At 37.3% G+C, this 25,553-nt stretch overlaps 1 protein-coding gene across 3 annotated transcripts in view; it reads right to left on the reverse strand.

Annotated features, from left to right (window-relative positions):
* LOC124165382 (talin-1) overlaps positions 1 to 25,553 on the reverse strand; it is a 310,193-nt gene that overhangs the window by 24,140 nt on the left and 260,500 nt on the right. For all 3 annotated transcript variants that reach the window (XM_046542766.1, XM_046542767.1, XM_046542769.1), the window contains 21 exons: positions 23,863 to 23,951; positions 21,829 to 21,972; positions 20,853 to 20,961; positions 15,701 to 15,906; positions 14,834 to 15,133; positions 13,762 to 13,982; positions 12,444 to 12,624; positions 11,272 to 11,505; positions 10,002 to 10,229; positions 9,017 to 9,295; positions 7,083 to 7,282; positions 6,429 to 6,561; positions 5,757 to 5,881; positions 5,458 to 5,626; positions 5,206 to 5,345; positions 4,129 to 4,319; positions 3,395 to 3,654; positions 2,520 to 2,682; positions 1,586 to 1,907; positions 980 to 1,217; positions 603 to 773 (listed from right to left, as the gene is read on the reverse strand). In XM_046542766.1, the coding sequence (XP_046398722.1) occupies positions 603 to 773; positions 980 to 1,217; positions 1,586 to 1,907; positions 2,520 to 2,682; positions 3,395 to 3,654; positions 4,129 to 4,319; positions 5,206 to 5,345; positions 5,458 to 5,626; positions 5,757 to 5,881; positions 6,429 to 6,561; positions 7,083 to 7,282; positions 9,017 to 9,295; positions 10,002 to 10,229; positions 11,272 to 11,505; positions 12,444 to 12,624; positions 13,762 to 13,982; positions 14,834 to 15,133; positions 15,701 to 15,906; positions 20,853 to 20,961; positions 21,829 to 21,972; positions 23,863 to 23,951 (4,103 nt within the window). The remainder of the gene's footprint in view (positions 1 to 602; positions 774 to 979; positions 1,218 to 1,585; positions 1,908 to 2,519; positions 2,683 to 3,394; positions 3,655 to 4,128; positions 4,320 to 5,205; positions 5,346 to 5,457; positions 5,627 to 5,756; positions 5,882 to 6,428; positions 6,562 to 7,082; positions 7,283 to 9,016; positions 9,296 to 10,001; positions 10,230 to 11,271; positions 11,506 to 12,443; positions 12,625 to 13,761; positions 13,983 to 14,833; positions 15,134 to 15,700; positions 15,907 to 20,852; positions 20,962 to 21,828; positions 21,973 to 23,862; positions 23,952 to 25,553) is intronic.

A 25,553-nucleotide genomic window follows, 5' to 3' on the forward strand; every position in this document is an offset into this window, starting at 1 on the left:
GCCACAGAGTTTGTATAATTTTTCACAACAGAGAATTTCTACTTGGAAATAAATTCAGTACGTCATCTACTGATAATACTCAGTTTTTAAATTTTAAATTACTAGTGTCAGCCATTGACGCAGCGAGGGGGGGGGGTCTTGGGGGATAATCCCCCCCCCCCCAGACCTCAGAGAAATTTTTAAGTATGATCTATTTTACTTAATTAGATTAATATTACCTTTAGATAAGTGAAAGGATCAATAAAATATCCCTCAGAAAGCCGTAAAACTCACAATTTTGAACCATTTATCTTAAAAATTTTTTTCAGGGGAAAGGGCCCTCATACCTCTTGCTTACCCTGGCGGGTGTTCCATCCCCCCTAGGCCCCAGTATTAGTTGGTCCTATGATCCTCCCTACCCTTATTTCCTAGCTACACCCCTGAAGAGGTCTGTTCAGAAAACAACGAGAACTAAATTTGTAAATTTCTAGAGAGTTTGAAGTCTTTCAATCAAAATTTCTTTCTTTACTATGTTGGTACATATGCCTAAATGGATTTGACACCTGTATCCTCCATGGAAAAAAATACACTCATACATATTGACTTGAAAAATGATGCTTTACCTTTGGATTTCCTCCTCCCTCCTTTGCTGCATAAACCAGCTGTAAGGCACACTCAGCAACAGTCTTGGTTTGATCTAGCAATAGCATTTGCTCCTTGGAGTGAGTCATATGTGATGCAGCTCCAATAGCACCAGACAATAATGGCTCAAAATAGAGGACCATTTGATTAACCTAATGGGAGATTAAAAAAAAATGTCAAGAGGTTATAAAAGCAGGAAACATATTATACTGGGAAGCAGTAAATAAGACAGTTCCAGAGTACTTTATCTTAATTAACCAAAATATTATTGTGCTCCAAAATATCTTTAATCAAAATGCAATGAAATAAATCATCAAATGAGAAAACATTTCACCACGCTTATAAAGCTATCACTTACACAGTGACCAATCTTCTCTGCTTCAAATTTGGCAGCATGGCCGAGAGGGCCAAGGACCCCTTCAGCAATTCCAGAGGCAGCTGACTGAGCCTGCTCACCATAGCCACGTAAAGTATTGCCACGATGAGGGGTTAAGCTCTGAGATACGGCAGTCAGAGACACATTGTCCAATTCACGGATACGTCGGTTAAGTGCATCAATCGCCTCCTCACATTCCTTTTGGCCTGGAGCCTTGTCTCTGCAAAGCAAAAATAATGAGTAAATATATATTATTTCGAAACACTTGAATTTCACTCACTAAGCCATGAAACCTTCATTTCTTTTCTATAATAATGTTTAATTTAATTTAAAACTAAAACACTATATCAAACATAATACTTCAGAAATGCAATAACAGACACTCGTGCTTCAAGAGAGTACCTGTATCACAGAAATCATTTTAAAAATTCTTTGATGCTAAATTTAAATTGAAAAGAAATAAAATAGGAAAATATCTGACCATAACATAGGATAAACAGTTGTGTAAAAATATGGAAACATTCAGGTTATTAGTGATCAACCTGTTATATTAATTACTATTTATTGTAAAAAGGAAATAGGAATTACCTGATGGAAGAGACTAGCTTCTTGATTGAATCTGAAACACTCTTGCTGTGAGCAGCTAGTTGCTGCCATGTTGGAGGATCTCTTGGGTTCACTGCGAGGGATTTTGCAGCTCCAATCATAGCACAAGACCCATCAACCACTTTACGACCAGCCGCTGTGATTGGCTCCTGAGCTTCCCTGGCCTCTGATGAGATGCGAGCAGGCACTCCGGCAAATTCAGGCGAGCCAGCAAACGCACACAGGTTTTCAACTGCCTCCAATAATGGCCGAGTAGCATTTCCACAACTTTCGCGGTTTCTATCACTGTAGTCCTGGTCAAGAGCTGAAATCATTTCATACATAATGTGATAACACTATAAGAGTGGAGGAAAATATTACATTTGCATTTTTACAACCATGCATGACTGAACAGAGATTTTTTTCACACATTACATATATGTATGCTGCAAAAATATTATAGAAATATACTGAATTGCTAAATAAATTTTAGGACACAAATAATAGGAGTAGTGAAATTATGCTGAAGTCAAAAGTTTCAGTTACAAATATTTGCTGATTACACTCTAGGCATTACCACTCATGGCTCATGGCCAAGTTCAAGGGTAGGTGGCAGGCTTACATTACGGATTCAAGGGCAGGAGAAACTCTCAAACAGACATTTGCAATGAATGTGCTGAATATAGAGTCTTCCTTACCACATGAATGACTTAATGCTGTAACCCTGCCATTGATTTTGCATGTGAACACATACAAAAGTTTTCGAAGAGAAGATGGAAACTAAAAAAGCCTCTAAAATCAGTGGAAACTGTTATGTCAATTCACAGGGGCCAATAGAACAAATCTGAAGAATATTACCAGATCAAGAATTGAAGAAGATTACCTTCATGCAAAACCCAATTTCAAATATTTTTTATTCACTAAATTTTAGGCTTACCTTTGATTTCCTTCACAAGGCTGGCAGTAGAGTTGGCAACATCCTTGGCTGACTGTACAAAGGCACGTTTGGCAACAGGATTAGATGTTTTGGAAGATGCTTGTCGACAAGCATTACACAATGCACTGGTATGCTTAGCAATAGTTGTGGCTGCAGAAAGGACCTATACATGACACAGTAAAGGTGAATCAAATTATTAATCCATTAAAATTACCAGGAATATACAAACTTTTAATGACACATGGGGTCAATTGACAGACCATGCATGTTTCAAAAAGCCTTCTATCACAATAGGTGCACATTAATTGCTACTTTCAATTCTTTATCATCACATAAAATAATTGTTCCCCAGTAGAACTGTCTGTATAACCCTCCAATCAGATGAATAAGGACTTAGGGACCTTAATAATGATTGATCAGCTGTCCAATCTGGGTCAGTTAATAAAAATTTCAGTGAATCATTACGTTTTTATTTTATTATCATCAAATTATTCAATTTTTATCTGTGTGAAACACGTAATTTTTACCTAATATCTATGAAAATCTACTTTATTTACTATTATGGTGAGAATGCAGGATATGTAATGCAATTCTTTGGTTATCAATTAACAATCAGAAAGCATTTTTTTCCTGCGTACTGTACATACTACAATATGCCCTACCAGAAGATTTTAAGTCTAAGTAATGAATGGGATCATTAGCCACATTATTTCATGCAAGATTGTTTGCATGCATGATTCATTAGAGTGAAAGGAAGGAATTTATTTACTTCTTTTCATGATTAGGATAGGATTGTCCAGCTCTGCATAATGTTTTACCTGGAGAGAACTAAACTGAATGCATACCACACGCAAAATACAACCACCTTTCCTCACCTGCTGTTGATTGCTGGTGGGGTCTGACAAACTGTGACATGCTGTTTGAATAGCCTGGGCTGCTCTTGCAAACTGGGCACCATCAACTAATCCTGTGCGACCAGCCACGCTTGATGGATCTGAAACTCCCACAAGGTATGCTGCCTGAGCTGCAGCCTCCACCAATCCACAGATGGCATCAGACACGCCACGCACAGCTTCTCCAAATGCCTCATGCTCAGACCTCTTGGCACGATTTGCAATCCCTGTCATTCCATCTCCTGCCAGAAATAATGCATTCGGTCTTCATTAAATTTATGCAAGCAGCAAAATTAGATAGATAGGACACAATAATATTACAAGCTGTTGAAAATTTGGTCATCATCCCGAAGACTTGGAAGTTTGTATAAGCCTTTTGCGATAAAAAAAATCATGCTGTAATGTCCCTTTGGGAACAAAATAATTCAAGTAACTTCTGCACCAAATGCAATAACATTTGTCCGAGTCATTACTTCTGTTTGATGTTTGCTGGAGCAAAGAGCATAAGTGTATAGCTCGTGAAACTGATATTTAACTAAAACTTTGATTCATACCTAAGACTAAAAATTATTTACAACATCTTTGATGCCCACTAAACATGCCTTCTCTAGTAAGGCCATATTTTCATTTGGACTTTAGAATTAAAAACAGTTTAGAGTATAAAATAACAATAAAATTACTCAAAAAGAACATAAAATAATGAACTGAAAGCTTACCCAAGCTTTTTGATTTCTCCATGACAGCATCCAAACACTCAAAATATGTCGCCTCACTTAGAGGCTCAGTTGGAGCATCAAGTAAAGGTCTCATTGATTGAATACGACGGATGGCATTATCACATTCCTTCTGACCAGGAGCAGCAGAAGTACAAACATCCACAAGGTAGTTGATACTTTCGGTGACAGATCTGGTACAAAATAAAATCAAATGTCAACATGATTTCTTTCTCCACTGATTATTTTTCATAAAGGCCAATATTCTCAAATTCTAAAACAGAATACAATCTATCCTACCTTTGAAAATGGAAACAAGATCAATATCTTATGATAGAGACTACATTACAGCAATGTTACTTTACCGTAAGAAAATCAGAGCTTCTATATACAGGGATAGCACAAGGTCAGCTACTTGGTAGCAGAAGAAAACAAATTTTTAATATTTTGTGCTGACATTAATAATCTCAAGCTCACACATTACTGGGAAGAGGTGGTCATAAATATCCAATTCATTAATGAACGTAGATTGGTAAATGAAGATATGGCTTAGGTGCCTTGCACACACACTGATTTGGAAGGTGGGTAAAATATCAGCCATCCACATTCCAATAGTGAACAATGGGAGGGAATGGGAGCTTGCACATTGACTGACCATGCACTGGCATCGGTAAAAAGCCAGTTAGCAGCTAGCCATTGCCACTGTGGACCACCGGCACAACAACAAAGCAAGTTCAGCTTATTAAAACCACTTGTCTGTTTCCACTCACTTTTATTCACACCGACCATGGTTTCGGCAACTTGTGCCATTATCAAGATCACAAGTTGTCGAAACCATGGTCGGTGTAAATAAAAGTGTGTGGAAATGGACAAGTGGTTTTAATAAGCTGAATATCAAAGATTTCTACCGTATCACGCCAGACACTGTATCTTTTAAACAAAGCAAGTCATTGTTTTTCACCTGTTAAAATCCAGCGTATGTGCAAGCAGCGCTCCACCGGTAAATATTAGCCAGCCAAACCAATTAACCAGCCGTCCAAAATCGGTGTGTGTGCAAGGGGCCTTATAGTATATATTTACCTTGCAGCAGTAGCCAGTTGATTCTTGGCATTTGGTGCTGAGGGATTGGCTGCCACAGTTTTAGCAGTAACCAAGAGTTTAGAAGACACCACTGAAACATTTTTGAGAGACACCACCATTTGCCCTCTGACTTCAGTGTCCTGCAGAGAATATTGATATTATAATGAACTGGAAATGTTCAGTTTAGTAAAAAGCAGAATCAAAATCAACAGTGGATATAACTAATACAAGAATGAAATGGTGCAGACATACTTTTGTTTGACCAGCCATTTCCATTGTGACTCCAAGCAATTCTTCATAGGCACTTCCAAGTTGTTTAGATGAGGATGCAAGTTTTACTGGAGAGCGTACAGATGCAACAACTTCAGATGATGCATCATTAAGACCTGCTGCGGCTGAATTTAGCTCTTGTTGCAGTTGGCTGGAAGATAGAGATACCAAAATTGTAAAAAAGAACTTTGAAACAATTTATTTAAATGTAAAATTGTCCATAAAAATATCACAATAGTTGAGAAACTCATTCTAAAAGGAGAAAAGAAAATTTCACCAACCTGTATGGTTTATTCGTATGAGGAAATTCTCCAAGATTTAAAACTTCAGAGGCATTAGCTATCGAATTAATTGCTTCATCCACATCTTTTTGACCAGGCAGGCAGCCGACACACCTACTCAAAGACTGTGAAAGAAAAAACTTACATTAGATCCAATTTCAAAATCCCTTGGGCCACAAAACAATAATATAGTTTGATTCCTTATTTACATGCATGCATTACATGAATAGAGATTCAATAATTCCATGCTCTTTCAAGTGATTTTTTTCCAAGAGATAATTTTTTTCAAGTGATCATTTTTTTCAAGAGATAATTTTTTCAAGCAATAATTTATGCTCTTTAAAGGACAAACCTCATTATCATAAGAGATTAAATAATGTTTTCGAAGAAAGGAATAGAATTTCCTGTGATTAAATTTTCAACATGAAAGACATGTTACAGCTACAAGTGGGAAAAATGTAAAAGTAAACTTCCCATCATTTTCCTGCTTAATATGTGAGCCTCAACACTCTTATCTCATCTTCTACAAAGCATGGCAGTGGACAAATTATTCACGATTTGCCCAGTTCATTAATGTATCTCTAAAACATTAGTGGGGATTTGAAGCCAATGACCACTCCCCACCCTCCTGCTGGCTGTGGCCATTACACAAATGAGCTCAATAATACATACCTGTGAAACTTCCTTGGCAACAATGGTGAGGTTCTGAGAATTTCTGACATCTTCTGGATTCTGAAGAGCTCTTCTAGCTTCTTCAATCAAGGCTAATGATTTATCCATCACTTCTTCACCACTAGCTATGACCCTGTTAAAAAGAAAAAATATATTACACACTACATGCAACAGAATGCATTCCAGCACAAAAATGCAAAAGCCTGACAAGTATTCAGAATAAGAGAAGATGAATTCATAGATTTTCCACAAGTTTCATGATACCATAATAATTTGCTTCAGTTTGAGAAAAATTGGGTCCTTTCTTTCACTCTAACCAAGCATGAACAAAAAGATAGAGGTTCACTTGATTTTGGTGGGGCTAAAGAATTTAGGGAATTTATTTGTGAAAATTAACTAAAGAAAAAATTTGAAATTTTAGAGCCTTGAAAGTAAAATGAAATACCAGCTCAGGTTTACGAAAAAAATCTTCATTTTGTTATCGTAAGCTGTAAGACTTTCAAAAGTAAATTTTATAATTACCTACAGTAAGGAAACTAAGGATGGAAAAATTTAGAAGAACATTCCAAATGTATGATTCTTAAAAACATTTAACAGGGATTTTAAGAGTAAACTTTTCCACATGAAACATGCTCGGTGGAAATGCAAACTTACTTTGCCTGTACTTCTCTGTCATCTGATGTAGCGGCCACAGCTCTGACAGCACCAGTCAATTGACTGAGGGCAGTGGCAGTATCACGAGCAGCTGTGCTGGTATAGTTCTCATTACCTTGAGCAGCAGCTGACAACATTTGTGCCATTGCAAAACCAACATTTTTAGATGTTGCACCCAACTGCAATGCTGCTGATTCAGCCTGATTTTGAAGAAAGGGAGGAAAGAGTCAATTAATCTCATACCATGTACATACTTTGCTCTCAAACGATGCCAACGTGTAACAAAATTATTTAAGTTACCATAGTATGATTTGTAAGAGTGTTTCTTTTCGTGTGTTCATGTTCCCGCGTGGGAGTCTAAGTGATTCCCAATGACTCCTATAGAGGTGTGTCTCTGTGCGTGTGCAGTGGATTTTGGGAATAAGAAAGGTGAGGGGAGAATATGACGAGTCGGGAGGAGAACGGTTGACGGGACAGTGGGAGACAGTCGAGAGAGAGACCGAGGAGCAGTGGTCACGAAAAAGTGGTCGGGAGAGAGAGCTTCAAGAGTGAATGACTGATGTAGCTGCTGGCTTCCTTTACACGGAGTGACGCAGCTCCTCCGCGGACATCTCACTGGTTAAGTAAGCCAACGATTTGATCGATCGCAATCGATGGATTTTTCTCATTTATAGGAAAATTCACCAAAATCGTTGGCACATTAATGGCTTTGCCTGGTTTTGCTTATAGTAGGGCCCTCTTCGCTTCTAGTCCCTTCCGCACCTTTCCTCTCGCAGAGGCGTCGTCAGGCTCCTATCGCAGAGGCGCCTCTTTCCTTTTTCCCTTCCTCTCCTCCCCCTCCCCGGGTGATTAGGCATATAAGCCACATGCTTGGTTCCCGGCCCCTGTGCGTTGTATCCTCGAAGGGCTCCCATGAGCCCTCATGCGTTGGTTTACGTAAGCATAGAAAATTCTGAACCAGTGAACTCCTTTTGAAGCTGTTTGTCCACAAGTGTTCGTGCCACAATTTTTGGAGATATTCTCCGAATGAGAGTATGCAGCCACCGTTCTCCCGTCTCGGACAAGTGTCCGATCCCTCCACAGATATTACACCAAGTGCAAAGTGTCGCCCTTTCAAAAATAACTGTTCAACAAAACTTAAGAGAACATCCATCTGACCATAATTGTATTTCATGCTAATTTTTGTTATCTGCATCAATTTTTTTTCGCGTTTCCTCATATTTGTTCATTTTTTTTCACCGGTCATTTCATTGCATTCTTCACCTCATCACGGTATAATTTCTTTCATTCATGCAATTGTTTAATAAAAGAAAGTTATAGAGTGAAAGCGATATTTTTATTATTATTTTCAACTCGTATTGCATGGGCCTGCGGTCAAACAGGCGGTTATTTCATTGCCCAGCATTGTCCCGGTGTGCATGCCGTGCCGGAAGGAGACTTTCATCAAATGGTATGAGTAATTGGCAAGTAAGGTGCCCTCGGCCCAAGTTTTTTTTCTCCCCATCAAGGAATGAGCTGGTCACTAATTCTCTATCGGGACCTGAAGTGGTTCAATTTCACCGTTTTTCTTCACTTTCTTAACTTGTGCATGTGCGGTCCACTTTCAGGGGTTGGCCTGGCAGTCGTTGGACTGTGATACGGCACTGTCCGGCTCACTCGCATCTCCTGATTACTAAGCTATTCGGGGGGGCATCCTTCTGAGCAGGGGCAACCATTACATAATTTGATGCCGCGACCAGCATCCGATACGATTAGTGAAGTTTTCTTTTTGATGGTGTTTCATGTCCAGGTATGCATATCAATATATTAGATCAGGGTTATCACATGATGCTACAGAGGCTTTCTTGCTGCAGCAAGTATTCAGAATAAAAGCACAGAATTGTACAAAAGAAATCAACACTAACAGATGTGTAACGTGCTTCAACACAACTTACTGTTTCTCCTGGCAGAGGTCGGAGGTTATTTTGAGCAGATGCCCTTTCAAATGCTTCCAGCTCAAGCTTCAAGGATCTGATCAGTTCAGCAGCTGAATCCAACCCAACAGGACATTCTCCAGCAGCAACCAAAGCCTCCCTTGCTCTTCCAGCGGCTGATTGAAGCTCTGTCAAAGCAGAACCAAAATGTTTTGATGACTGCGACAACTGCATTGCACTAGCTTGGTCGTTCACAGTTGGCAAAACAGCACGGGCAGACTGAACAACTCTGCTGCCAGGCTGAAAAAGGATTCAAGTATATATTAACTTTACAAGATATTAATTTGGAAGCTAGATAAGCACATTGGTCGAGCTTCTTTCTAACCAAATGGGAGTAGAATTCCGAATCCCAGGGAAAAAAGATGATGATTTTTCAGTAATCTCCAAAGCAGATTAAAGCAAAGGCTCAATTTAAGCATCAGAGGTGTGCTAATAAGGGCCTACCTTCAAAAATGCACAAATCAGCTAAGTAATAAAACTATTTTAAACCAATAATTTGCTGCACAGGCAGTGCAAATGGCTTAAAGCCCAAATCATATACAGTGGAACTTTGCTAGTACGTTCCTCCTTAGTACGGTGATTTCTCTCGGTCCCTGCACCATCCTAACAAAATGCAGGTAAAAGTATTTGGTTAGTACCTTTGAAAAAGTAGCACTTTCGTAGTTAGTATGCTCAATTGCTTGCCGTGATGCAACCCGCAATTCGTTCTCTAGTATCTGCTTAAGGGTTGTAAACCTCCAAATTCATGATTTAATTTATTATTATCAGCCATTGACATTCTTACATTCATTCCACATCTCTCTTTCTATGACCATGATTTATCCAATGCATCAATTGCATCTCTCTCAATGGTCTCTCAAAGAAATATAGTGCATCTTTATGCTGTTAAAAACTTTCAGATGACAAGCTTTAAACAGAGATTGCAGATTGATGAAGATATACTTACATCCACAAACTGTTGACTGACATCAACGAGGCTGGACTGAGCAGATGCAGAGTTTGGCTGGGTGAGACTGGCTTTGACACATTCAATGAGACGAGGTACACGTTCTGCCACAACCCTGCAATCCTGCATGAGCTCTTCTTGGGAAGCACGACTGTTGTTGTGAGGCCCAACCCCATGGGCAGCGGCAATACACTGTGTTGCAGTACTGGCAGTTTGCTTGGCAGCATTCTAGGGGTGGCAAAAAAAAAAATACATCCGTAAGCGTCGACGCATTTTCTAACTCTTGAATATCAGTAAAATAGCTATATTTGAAGAAATAAACTGAAAAAAGAATATATTGCCAACTTATGTCTGTAAGAATTAGCGGTTGCTCAGTAAAATTAAGAGTGAAGAGAAAACTATGATAATTAACTGCAGTTCACATGAAATGGGATTTTTTAAATTATAGAACTTATTTAAAGAATGAACTGCAAAAGAAATATGCTCAAGCATAAAGAGAAAGTAACAGGAATAAAGTGGAACATTTTCAATACTACCGAAAAAAAATAAGAAAAATCTTTTTCTTCACTAAACTCATCTTTGTCTTCCACATGTTAGAAACAGCTTTCAGGAATATTACCATAGACACATCGATAATGATGAAATGTACCAGCAATTCTCTGCGCTTTCTTTGTGTAAAGTTGAATGATAAAATAGATTTACAAAAGGTTGATTCATGAGTAAGGGTAGATCGGAAAAGTCCCAACGGAATGAATCAGAGTGGTATATTATGAGGGGCATAAAGAAAAGTTTGAAGAAGAGAGAGAGTGTCTAGAGAAATGGAATAATTAGACAAAGAAATAGAATTTGCAATGATTAGATTATACATTAAGGTGGCAATTCATAAAAGAGGCAATTTTCTGAGATACAGCACAACCAAATGTGCCCCAAATGGAAAATACACTAAGGCAGTGGCATAACTAGGAATATCCTTGAGGGGGGTCTGGGGGTTTGACTCCCCAAGTGGCAATGGGGGTTTGGGAAAATTTTTGAAAAATGTCATGCCTGGAAATACACTTTACATCATTTTGGCACTTAAACTTTAAGCTGATTCAGTTATTATGTGTTAAAACTAGACAATAGTTCTAAATATTTTTTTTATTTTTCTGAGGCTTTGGGGGGGATATATTCCCTCATCCTCACATAGTTACGCCACTCATCTAAGGGTATATGAATAACTCTAATTGAGTAGATCCTTAGAGTAAGAATGTATTGATGCAACTGCTCTTACCTCCAGCCTTGATATGAGTTGTCTTCTAAAAGCTGGAGTAGCAGCAGCCGCTGTTGTGGCGATGCGAAGTTCTTCAGCCGCCATCCTCAACTGGTCTTGTCGTTCAGCGTCGTGAGGTGCAGAAGCACACAGTCTGGCAGCCTCCACCATTCGGGCAGTGGCATCAGCCAATGCCTTGGCGGCAGCTAACAAACGCCTCTGCACTTCAGAATCACTCTGCTTCTCTGCTTCTCCCTGTTAGAATCAAAACGACAGGTGGTACACTCTTCCAAGACTTTTTATATGCAGGAGCTCACCGACTAAAGACTATTCAAAAACGACCCATTTGGAGTAACGACCAAAATTATTATCAAAAACAAGTCTTGAAAAATCCCTGAAATTTATTCTTGAAAATGCCTTAGCAACAACACAAATATTGTAGTAAGGTGCTCTTACGGTGACATAACTGTGCTTTTTTATTTATATCTTTATTCTTTATCTTCATATATATTAAAGGATAGGGTGTAAAAAGTACATGTAGCTAACAGAACAAACAATGCCAGTCGGCACAACCTCGTCATAAAACCTAAAAGTAAAAACATTTGCCAACATAATGAAAACTTCACCAATACTTCCAATAAAATGTATAAAAACTGAGTTCAACTAGAGTGGCTCCAGAGTGTAATTAGTTAGTTTTCTATCAAATTACACCAAGCCATGCCAACCAAGCTAGCTGGAATAAAATCTAGAATGGACTAAAAAAATCAGCAGAGCTCTAAGTTTAGGATGTCTCTTCTGAGATGAAATATATTAATAGTATAGAAAAATTTATTCCCAACTTAAACATTAATTTGGACAAACAAAGCAATAGGTAAAAATAAAAATTATTCTTAATGACTCAAAATGAAAATAACCTAGTTTTGGAGCCTTATTAGAAGTTCCAATTTATTTTATTGCTTCATGGAACGTATCCCATTTTCACAATGCCAAAATACTACTGCTTTCAGGAAATTGATCAGTGCAGTGACCTTTGCAATGATAAAAACCCCAAAGATAAAAAAATTAATGATTCATAAAAATTCATGAGTCTGAATCATTACGTCACAAATTTATTATATGTGAGGCTGACATTAGCTTGAGCACTTTGGGACATCATTTTCTTCATAAAAAAGGGAAAATTTGGAGCTGCTTACCTTAATTCCTTGGATCAGCTGAGCTGTAGCCTGTCCAAGAACTCTCGCCTGTCGAACCATTTCTCCAGCATCACCAGAGGATGCAAATAAGCGATCAGTGGCAACCATAATAGTTTCAACAGTGCCTTCGGTCACACTAATTTCTTTGCTAGAAATGGCGTGACGTTCTCTTGGTCCTTGCCTAAAACGCAAGAGCACTGAATAAGCACAAATTTCTGACTAATACCTAATAGAACATCAATGATATAAATAACCAAAACACTTTGAGGTTTAACAGAGAAATCATTGTTTTTAAACTTTATATTTAATCAAATTGGTCAAACAACACTTGCACTTAGTAGGTTAGCTTGCAACTTTAAGGTGCTGAAAATAAAAAAGGAAAAGACCCATACATAAAATTTACCAATGCACCATTTAAAATGATGTAGGGAATAGGAAAGTAGTAGATTTTAATAAAAGACAGAGACAATAGGTGATAATAATTTATCAGTCAATGATGGAATACATATTGATCATCTCCGATCCATGGACCTAATCTACAATACATGGATTTCAAATTCATAGTTTCAATAGGAATCCATCTACTCCTATGAATCTCAGCATCATACCTCTTTTTCATTTCTGAGAAAAAGACTACTGTTCTCACCAGAGGCAGATAGAGAAAGTTTTTTTAAGTGGAGGGTTAAAGGTCAACTCTTTCATTTCCCAGTTAAATACAATTTCATTTCCCCTTAGCTTCTAGGATATAATGCTCTCAGTCTCCAGTATAACACACATACACAAAACTATCCCACATCATTAAGATTTACTACTTCCAGTACCCAGCTTAGAGTACAACGAAATTTCTCTCTTTTAAGCTGATAGAACAGAGTGCCAGTGGTGCAGCAAAGGGGGAGTCTGGAACCCTCCCTCTCCCAATATATAAAAGCGCAATTACTCTGCTTTGTAAAAGAAAAAAAATATCAAAAATCATGAATCCACATAAGATTTCTTTGAAAATGAAGTTTTTTTTTCGATTATGAAAAGTCTTAAAATTAGCTTAAAACCCTCTAATTAGTAACCCTGTTTTTAAAACATTTTCCCCCTTGGTTTTGGACCCCCCAAACAAAACTCCTGGCTACCAAACTGTAGAAGGCTGACTCCAGGAGGAGATTATGGCTCCTAAGACCCTTTCCTTGGATTTGTGCCTCATTCTCATAGAAATGGTGACCAAAATAATGGGGCTGGCATTGGAATCAACATGCAAACACAGCCTACACTTCTGGGAATCCAACAGATCCCTATTTGAGGAATAAAAATCTTTTCACTAGAAACTTACTTGATATGGTTCAGAAGGTCGTTGAGGGTGCGAGTGACTTCCGCTGCAGCAAGGGACAATTCTTGCAGTACATGCTCATCTTGCTCAGTGACTTCACCCTCCTCTCCAGGGCATGCCTCTTGGCACACAGACACCAGGCCTTCCACAGCACGTGCTACCTCCCTCACCGCTCCCATCAACTGTTGCTGGCATGCTGGACTGTTCAGAGTTGGTGCCACCACCTGAAACAGTTCAGAAATGTATGAATAATCAATGATTATATGAAAATAAATGTTCAATAGAATGAGTTAAATATCTTAGCACAGGGGTAGATCCACACAATTTTTGGGAAAGAAATAACATCCAATGAACATAAGAATATGACGCACATATCTATATGAACAGTTTCTAGTTCTCTATCAAATTTAGCATTCAGCAAAAAGAGTTGTAATTGTTTGTAAAATTGTGTAATTATTTTAACACCTGGAGGTAAATTTAGGGTATCATACACAAGTGGCCATCTATTTCAAAGCATTAACTTACAAGCTTCAGCAATAAGCTTTTCCCTTGGATTTGACATTGGATAGAAAGGGTGATTCCATCTTCTCAATCTGGATTTGCTCACTGCTGTAGCATTTTCAAGTGCATACTTTATAAAAATAGCACAACTAATTTTAAGATGATGCAAAACTTTGCTCAAAATCAGCTGAATAGGTACTGATACACTTAAGAGTGATTTATTTTTACAAGGTTGTCAACAAATAAAAAATAACCTTCTCTGGCAACCTTCCTACAACATAGATAGCAGAAAACTTCCACCATTACCATTATATTTAACTAAATAGAAACAGAAACATTATATAATATGGCTCACATGCTCAAAGTATTAGATAAATTTATATCAAATAACTTCATTATGAACATTTTTCATCAACAGATATTTGTGCTGTTTGAATCAAGAGTATTTTAAGAAAAAAAGGAGAGAAAAAGTCCAAATATATCGTAAAAATAAACTGAATGCTCAAACTAGACATTTCATGAGTTAGCATAACTTTGGGGTAACACTTAAAAGCAAAAGAAACTGTCCACATACCTTGGCACAAGCAACAAGCTGAGATGTTGATAAGGCACACTGTGTGGCTGCCCCAATGACTTTGTTCTGCATTGCTTGATCTGTGCCACTCCTTGTCGCAGCCACATTCTTTGCCTTCAGCACCAGAGCAGCGGTTGCATTCGCTACTGCCTTTGCGAGACCCAGAAGAATATCTCCCATGCGACGCCTTTCCCCTTCCTCACCATCGTCACCATCAATTTCATCTTCCCCCATTGTGCTCAGAACTTGCTGGGAAGCTTCACCCACTCTGCTGGCAGCATTCAACAAATTCTGTCTTGGCTGGAAATAAAATGAAAGAGGGCATTGAAATACAGTAGCAAAATATGATTACAGATAAAAATATCAAATTTTGGTTTTTTATCTATAAAATAATACCCCTAAGGAACATCAAGCAAAGGATTATTTTTTCCATATTTTCAGACTTGTAACAAAAATTAAAATCTTATTTTGGCTTTTCAGCTTAAAATGTGATTATTCACAAGCAGCAATATACTTAAAAAAAACTATTGCCCTATTATTTACCTGTGAAACACACAAAAGTCACTGAGAAAACAAAGATGAATTCCATGACTTAACTGGTTAAACTGACTTTAATCAGTTTAAAGTAATATTAAGCAAGTGAAAACTTAGCCTGGTATAAATAAGTAACAAACTCTCAAAGTTGAAGAGAAAATGTTGCATTTTTTCTTAACTGACAATGTAATGGATTAAGCATGTATCCTTGAGATACAGAAAAGATCTAGGCTGGGTCCAATGGGCTAAAATTGCAAGATTTTGACATAATCCATTGCTAGAGCAGAGAAATAGATAGGGGATATTAAATAAAGCAACAAATAAAATTCTAACCTCTTTAGCTTCCGGTTCAGTAGCCTTCAACATATCACTAAAAGCAGAGCATAATTTCCTGGTAGCGTCCATAAGACGATCTCCAGAAGTGTCATCTTCCATAAGTGCAGCAATCATTCGGACCCCACGAGTCATCTCGGGGAGGTTGGTGGTGATGGTGCTGATGGCAGCACCAACAGCTGTGTGGTCAACATCCTCCACAGGACCTGTAGTCGAAAAAAAAGGCGTTGCAGACACATTTGCACAAATTTGAAACTACAGTAAACTCTCGATTATACGAAGCAGGATTTTACGAAGTTTTCGATTATACGAAGTGATAGTGCGGTCCCGGCGAAAAGCCTATGGTTTATACATGGTGCTATTCGATTATACGAAGTTTCGATTATACGAAATGTTTCGAATTTACGAACCTCGGATCGGTCCCCAGGAGCAAAAGGCATTTGTTTATACGAACTATGGCGAAATATTTGTCAACAAAACTAGTTACGCCGGCGTAAGTAGCTAAAAAAATCAGCGCTTCCAACTGTGGTTCATCAAAAGTGTGAAATCGTAAATGATAGTGCAACTTTGGAGAGAAAGGGTTCGCCTAAAACCTCACGTTGGGAATTTAGGGGAAGTAGGACTTAATTAAAATATCGCGACTGATATAATGCCCCTGTTTACGTGCCTATTCGTAAACATCGCATCGACAATAATTCGTGGTTTAACATGTCAGGAAGGTCGAGCGGGGTATTTCGTACACTCCTAATTAACCCTTTGCACTGCTGTGAACGTACTTCGAAGACTACTTGACTACTTTTCGCCGAAGCACTACGAAGGGTCCCTAATCCCGGACCCTTTCCTCGACGAGCTCACCCTCGCTGGCCCCTCTCTTCGACCCTCCGAGCGTGGGGCCTTTCTCCCCAAAAGTGACCGCTCTGACTGCATTTTGAAAATCTATCAATCAATGCCATCATCAAAAATAATTGTTTGCATCGCACTCCTGCCTATCAGGCATTCAAGTACGTCTCTGAACCGTGTTTCTGCGATGAGGAATAACGACTTTGTTAACTTTGCTAAAATGGCCAAGTTAATAAAATTGTCATTTTTCATCGCAGAAACACGGTTCAAAGACGTACTTTATTTCCTCCACTACAATCGCAAATTGCTGGAAATCGGCCGGATTCCCTTTGATAGCGCATCATGAGGATGTTCTCGAGGTTGGTAATTGATACAACTAGCCTACTAGTAATTCTACTGCTATGATATCACGGCTATGGTTGATTCGTTACGTTATACATTCAGGAAGCAGCAGCGGATAAAATCGCGGAGGAGATTAGAGGCTTAAAAGATGATTTTGAAAAATTCTTGGAAAAAGCAGGAAGAGCACAGCGCGCAACATCAAACGATTATATTGCCCTTGACGATGATCTCCGGGCTTGCGACAATGGGACGCCGGTACATGCGTCGGAAGAAGCAGCGGCCGGGACTAGTCAATAGCAGTGACGACGAATATGAAAGTGAAGTAATTTCACCAAATAAAAATGAAGTTCCCGCTGCCCTCCAAATATTAAGATATATTGATCTGGCTAACGAGTTAGTTCCCCAATTTCATTTCCATTTATGCAAGTGAGAAACCATGGTGGAAGCGGCGATGGAGAAGGGCAAAAAGGAAAAAAATAATTGATATTTTAGTAGTATCTTTTCGTGTATATAATAGTCTTCCTGAATAAACAACTTAAATATCTTAAGTATTGGGCTCTATTAACCACCAACTTATTTTTCGGTCTACTCGTAATGAAGACGCACTTCTAACCGTGAACTTTCTTCTCGCGCGTCTCCCCGTTTTCCCATGCCGAGAGATCTTTCTTTCCAAAGTCTTTGTTTACTTCCTCCCGCGGCCTTACGCTGATATTGCTGACACCCATCTTATGCATCCCAAACCCCTCCTTTCCCAGCATTTCCCATTCACTCCCTCCCCCCTAAGGTGACAGAGGTCGAGTGCGTCGCAAAAAATACGGCCCCCAAACGTAAACTGAGGCAGAGCTGAAGGCCATTTCCCCACCCTTCTTTCTCCTGCCCCCTTCACCACTATTCACCACTCCTTTGTGCTGACCACACTTCTTTCCTCAGGCAATCCCCATCCCACTCTTATTCACCCCACCCACTGGGAACTTTCCCCGATTGTGGAGAAGGGCATGGTTCATCTTTACCTGCAACGGGGGTAAGTTATTAACCGGAGAAAGGCTGAAGAAGTATCTTCCACTATCAGGGAAATGGTGCCGCGCTTATAATTCTCTCTCTTCTTCTCTGCTGACGTTTCAATTGAAATTATTTTCTTTGCTCTTTCCTCACTATATTTATTTACGATTATTGCGCGACTATTTTTAGTGCTAAAGCTAAGAAAATCTTTTCTCTACGTCAATGGTTCTTTGCATAACTTTCAATACGGAGGAGAAAGGGACACGAAAAGTAAATGAGGTGAATGTACAGGTTTTTGCTTGTCATTTTTGGGAATTCACGCAAGTGAACCAATACTTCACACACGTTGAGAAATGATGAAACATCTCTTGTAGAAAAACAATCAATGCGGATAATAACGTTTCCCTCTTTATTTCTCCGATAATGGAAGATGTTTCTCCTGTCGTTTTCCGGTTAGAACGGCACAGTATCCGGAAGGAGAGCTCAAACAGAATTTACTTCAAATATTTGCCAGAAGATAATCATATCCTACGAAATTTAGAATCTTAACTGAATCTCAACAAAAATAACCAATGGAAAAGATAGCACATTCAACTGAATATACAGAGTAACTCGAAATATTAACTTACGAAGGTTATTTAGGAAACGGGTGGAGGCCCTCGGTTTTCTTTTCTCGTCACTGAGCGATAGAGGGCGACATAAATGGCGGTTAGGCCGGCTGCCGCTAACATTCCGTGGGTGCTGGAAACAAATATCTATCTTACGCGAACTTAATAGTTGCTATTCGCTCCTAACCACAAATTTATAACATTAAATTCTTATAATAAACTTTGCAATTCATTATTTGATTGCGTTTTCTAAACTGGTCGGGAATTTCTTAAGCGATCGTTGATGTTGAAGTATGAACAAGAAATGGGAATTTTATGGTGGTATAATTATTTAACGATTTTTCACATCATAAATCGATAACAAAAAAGCCTTTTCTATGAATTATACCGAAAATAACCACCGAAAACATTTAAATAAGACCACTAAAGACAAAAAACGGCGGAAGAAACAAAAGCGAACATTTTTTTCGTGACTTATGAAAAAGGTTTGAATTTACGAAACTCGATTTTACGAAGTGCCGATTTTCCGGTCCCACTGACTTCGTAAAATCAAGAGTTTACTGTATTCACATAAACACAATACTCACTTCTCAACATCTTCAATATTTCTCAACAAACAAACCCTTTTTTCATATTCATGTTAAAATGAATTATTATCATGGTCAGTTTCATAGTGTGTTCAGTGGCGCCAACTCCATGGGGCTTGAGGGGGCCCGAGCCCCCTCATAATTCGTTATGGGTGAGAGGAAAAAATGTGTCAGGCTTGTCGATTTTCCCTGGAGTGTCCAGATATCGAGATTCGAGTTATCAGGGCTCTAATGTTGATCATATGACTCTTCTAAAATGCTTAAAAAACTTAAAACTCACTACTTATAAAACTTCCCGGGGAAAGATCCCCGGTTTGGGCCCCCCCCATATTTTTTGTAAGTCGGCGTCCCTCAGTGTGTTAATAGGTATTAAGAAAATGGCACTTCCGATATATAAAATTTAGGTTGGATGTAAAGGAACAATCTGATTCACAGCCAAAGTTTCAGATTTTAACCTCTTCCATTGTTTGTTTATATTGCATTTGGCAGATGGTGAAGTGTTACAGCCAATTTTAAGAAAATACAGTTTAGTTAGGAAAAAAGTTTTTATAATCAATTTTTAACCATGGAAACTGAGGTGAATGAATTTTTCCGTTAAAATTATTTTGTAAACTTAATAAATAAGATATAACATCCCAAACCAAAATTATCAGTGACTTTCAAGTTAAGGTAGAGGCTGCAAAACTTCATGGTTAAAACTAACCTTACGTGATGGCAAATCTATTCCTCCAAAGAAGATAATCACAAAATTTTGCCAAAAAGTCATGAGAGACTCTTAATCCACCAGCACCCAAAGTTTTTTTAAATTGAAACATATTTCACTTTTATAAAATATGATACATATGAGCTCAACACAATGAACACAATCCAAACTGACTGAATAATAGAGGAAACCTTCAACTAAGTATGTGCTCCAAAATGTAAGCTAAAATTCACATTTTAAATGCATTGGAGGAGTATTGGCTCGGCACTGCACTGGGTGCCATATGGCACCTGTGGGTGATGATGGGTTAAGAAGGGATATGATGGGCATGGATTATCACTAGATACTTAGTAATACACCCAGCAGATAATACCGTACAGTAAGTTATATAAAAGAAGATAAAGAAAATCACAAAAAAATTCACTAACAGGACAAATAAATGATAAGGACTAAATTTAAGACCCCTGGTCTACAGGAAAAAATTTCTTTGTAATAATATGCCCAATTATCTACAGAAGTTATAAGTATAATATATTTAAGAGACACCCTGGCCTCGGAATAGATAAACAACTTACAGAAAGATAAGAGTAGGTAGACACTTGAGTGATTGATAATGATGAAGCAACTCTTTTAGATAAAAATGAAGATTATCAGGTTTGATAGAAAACTACTCCCAGCTTAAGTAAGTGATTTAAAGGAAGATACAGAAAATCACAAAAAAAAACTCACTAAAAAGGATTAATAAAATGATAGGACTCAACTAAGACCTCAGGTCTACTGGAACAAATACCTTTGTAATTCTATGCCCAATCAATTCCAGAAGTTATGTCATATCTTTCTGACACACCCAAGATAAAAAAAACTGATAGAAATATAAGACCAGGTAGGCACTTGAGTGATTGATGATGATGATTGATAATGATTGATAACGCTTATAGATAAAAATGAAAATTAGTTGGTTTGGTATAAAACTACTGTTAGCTCAGGCATTTGTTGATTGGAGAAGCTAACAAACAACATATGTATATAAGTAGAAAACTAATGACAAAATTAGCTTAAAGGGGTGGCCTTGCCTGATGTCAGCGTAACCACTTGAGCAGTGGCAGCATTCATTGCTGCTATCTGAGAGCTCACATTCTGTTTGTTGGTGTCTAAGGTTGTTTCCTTCCATTTCAAGGAAGCCTGAAACAAAAATGAACAGCAATCAGGAATGGAAGCAAAATCTACATTTATTATTATCCTTAAATTATTTTATGGTCAGATTGATTGGAAAAAAAACTTGATCTGATGCAAAGTAAAACTAAAGTACTGAGATAAAGTACTCAGTCAAGTGCCATGCCCTTGTTCACGACTCATTTAGCTACTTCAGGAAATAATATTTAATTTTTCATTATTTTATGAATTTTGATGGAGGTGGAGGAAGGGTGCCCACCCCCCCCAATATGTGCCCATGTATGGATAAATACGCATTATGTTCATAGATGTTATCTTAAATAGAAAATGAAAAGAAATATTAAGAATTTTGCCATAAGAGTTGAAGGAATAAAAACTTTGCTTTTTCCACAAAGTGAATATTTTTGTCCAAGCATGGTTTTGTTACAGTGGAACATTTTAAAAGGTTTTCAAGTGTAACATTTCAAATGAATGTTACCATAAACTTTACAAAAAAGATTTAGCTTTTGATGTAAAGCATCTCCAGGAGATGCCTGAAGTGTCACCTCCTGGACACTACATTGGCTACACAGGATTCTATCTTTATTCATACAGGTTTGAACGAAAGTTTGACCTCATGCTGTTTTATCTACGATCAATGAAATTTGGTATTATTACATTACTATATAGTTGGTTTGTTTCTCAGCAAAATGCATTGAAAGTCAGTTTTTCATCAATATCACACTTCAAGTTTTACAACATGATGCCATGGTTTAGAAAAATTTGAGAGCCTTGTGTAACCAATACAGCAGGGTGTTAGTTATTTTTTTTTCTTATTGTTCACAAAAGAGATTTCATTTCGCCAGGAATAGTATGCAAAATGAAAAAATAACTCACAGGATCTGATCCAAGTTCAGGTAATTCTGCCTTAGTGGTAAGTTCTTGCTCCGCAGCTGATATAGCATCTTGTCCAGCATTAATGGTGCTCAGGAGAGCTCGTTGAGGTTCAGTCAAGACACTTGTAATCCGGGTAGTTTGGACCTGTCGAACACCACACAAGACATCATTAGGAAATGGTTTTTAAGGCTTTAGAAGGTGAAAAATTAACATAGTGCACTCAATATTTAGCAAATCTTTGCACCTTGAATAGACACATGAATCGCTCTACTTCAAGCAGCAGAGTAATGATGAAAAAGTAGCAAAATTTTTAAGAATGATAAGAGCCACAAAAACTTACGCATCACATACCAAATAAATAATCAACACACATTCATTTATGCAGAAAAATACATAAACATCTGACTTAGATAATGATCAGCCAAAACAAAATCACTTAAATGATGATTGAAATACACAAGTTAAAGGATGCAAAATAAAAAAAAACAAAGTGACACACCAAGAGCTTCAATGATTTTTTCCATCAATTAAATTTTCACGTAAAACTTTCTGGGAAATATATGATAATCATGCCAAATTAATAACAGTTTACAGTATGTAAATACGAATGAAAATTCAGCAAGCAATGGTAACTGATAAATAACTGTAACTGATTTGAAAGATGTTTTACCAGCTTATGAGAAAACTTAAGGACACCAAAAATATTGACACCAAGAATTCAAAAAAAATCTACAACCCAACTACTTACTAACTGCTTTGGTTTCATAGAATCCCACCAAAGCATACAGAACCAGCAAAAAGGTTATGTACCTACTCTGATCCCCAGATATCCATCTAAAGAAAGCATGGAATGAAATGGAAGAAATCCCAGAGGGAAGGTCGCACAATTAGATAACAAAACAGCTTTTCCCTTATTCAACTATCAAGTATAGAGACTTACCAGGGAGCAAAACTTCACAAATGAATATCTTTACAGCAATATTTATAGATCTGAAACTAACAGCAGTTATAATACTGCAATACAACACATTACTATTGACTGAGAAGAGCATTTATTCATATATAACTAATGACTTTTTGATGAATTAATTCTAGATGAACTTTTTAATATAAATTAATTCTTATGTAAAACCAGTCAATAAAATTTTATTTGTAGCAACATCATTAACCAATGGTCCATTGATTTATAGGGGAACATAAAACATTAAATGTTCAATGGTCAATTTTAGTAACAACATTCATCATAATAGAAGTCATGGCCACAAACAGCTCATAAAGCTCAACAAGTATGCCCAAAATTCTACAAGCCATGAATTGTGCACAGTATTATGTACATGAATTTTCCAAGGAACAATGGCAGACTACGAAGCAAAATGTACATTTAGGCAATAATCAGTGTATTGAGAGTTAAAAAAAATAACAAACCAAAAGCAATAAATTATAGCCTCCCATGATAGGTTTGACCTTCATTGTACAATATTGTGCATTTGGATAAACTACACATTCTACTTCCCAACCCTGATCACTTAGGTTAATAACTTGACAGCTCTGTACCACAGAGGAACAGTGATATGAGAAATTAAAGTGACCCAAAAATCAGTGACTTCATTATAGTAATACTTGTAATTTTCGGCCTAATTTTTTTCAATTTTGCCACATGCAAATCTAATTAAAATTTAAGAATAATTCTCACAAACTTATATCTATTCCTAATAACTTAGTCTGTCCTATGAAATCTGAAAAATTTTACGTTATCTCCCACGAGATAATCATATGCTGTATCCAAAAGGTTCAACACTCATTCCATCATTCAAAACGTGATAACTTCTAAGTCACCTGCTTGAAATGAATCCCCAGAACCAAAAACATATAATCTCTCAATACAAATTGTATTTATGCCATAATATTCAGCTTGAGCATTTTATCTATAATTGAGTGCACAGGGTTTCTCTCTCAATAAAAAGTTATAACTAAACTTAAACATATCTATATTCAAGTTTTAAGGTAAAAAGAAGAAAATAAGCATATTCTTACCATAGGTGGGGTGTGGGCAACATTAGCCTGACCACTGATTGTGGTGAACTGAGCCATACCCATGTGCCCCGTGCCGTACGTTCTTGCCCCTGCGAAAGAGGCAGTCGATGGCCAAAAAAGCAGCCATCAATTTCTCATGCAAAAAACAATCTCAAAGTATTTGTGCAACATAAGATTACATGAAAACCCTGTTAACTCATATGACGTCACAGAATGATGCATTAAGGAATTGCAGAAGTACAGGTAAATACTCTTAGGCTTAACCCTAAGAATTTGCATAAAAATTGGCTGAGAAGAAAAGAATTCTTTGAAGAATTCTCAATAATATGAATAAAAGATAAAATTTTATAGTGCCTACATGAGAAATTTTATAGTGCCTCCATGAGAAATTTGACTACTGATAAAATTAAGCTCACCAAAATCAAGAATAACGTAGATTATAAATCATTTCTTAAACAAGCATTCTTTGGATTATCTGCCTACCATTAATAATAATAACTTCCCGACTTATGTTAGTGGTGGCAGGTTGAAGTCCCAGCCCAGTAACCCAAAGGCTGTGGATTTAAATCCCACCTAGGTAGATATGAGTTTGTTCAATCAGTAAATTCTAAGAAAGGACAAGGTTGCCCTAAATTAGGTTTTGAATAAATTCATAATTATTATGTATTATTATAAGCCATCCCCCAAATATTCCCTTACTCTCATGTTATATTACCTTTTCCTGCCCTTCCAAAAGTAAAAACAAGTAGGTTTTCAATGGAATGGGCAAAAAAGATTCAGGAAAAGCATTTCACAGAAACCAAACAGAAAGCTGTTAAGAAAATGATAAGGAGTAGATCATCCGTTTGGGGTCTCCCTCCCTAAGAATGGATTGATCGTCCAAGCATCAGAGAATCAATAGATATGCAAGAGCCAATGAATAATCAGGTTAAAAACTTAAATTCACATAAACACACCACTAACCATTTTTTAAATTAAAGATTAATGCATCATTTTATGACCATCATCACATGCCTAAATAAAAAAAAATTGAAAATTGCAATATTGTTCAACATTTTCAAAGCCAATAAACATCAAATGAGACATAATTTTATACTTCAAACATTCATTCAAGGCATCAAATAATTAAAGAGAATAGCATATTTAATATGAATGTATGTACAAAAATTATAACTGTTTTCTTGAAACTTGATGAGCTCATCTGTCACCATGTTTGCCCGAACATAACCTTTATCTGAAAATCACCCCTCAAAAATATTTATGAATAAAGCCCTTCACAAGATCAAGAATTTATGAGATATCATCTCATCAGCAACTCCACAAATTTTCTCATTTCTTATGCAAAAATTGCTTCTACATTATTAGTTATGTCCCACATTTTAGTTCAATAAACATGAGAAAATGTAATCAGCAAATGTTCTTTGCATCCTCCATACAATCAGCAACTAGGAAGTGTAGAATTATGCTCAAAAGGAGTCTGTGCAACACCTTCTCAAGACAGACGTTTTTGAATAAATATGGGAGGAGGATATATTCGGACAAACATGGAAAATCCATAACTAGAAGCAAAAATGAAAGCAAAACTAGAGCATTTTGCTTAAAATAATAATGCTGTAAAAAAGCACTGAAATCCAATTGATTTACAATTCAGTATCCAGAATCTGGCACCTTCAGGATTTGGTGATGCTGCA

The sequence above is a fragment of the Ischnura elegans genome, chromosome 9 (assembly GCF_921293095.1).
Source record: "Ischnura elegans chromosome 9, ioIscEleg1.1, whole genome shotgun sequence".
NCBI classification, from domain to species: Eukaryota; Metazoa; Arthropoda; class Insecta; order Odonata; family Coenagrionidae; genus Ischnura; species Ischnura elegans.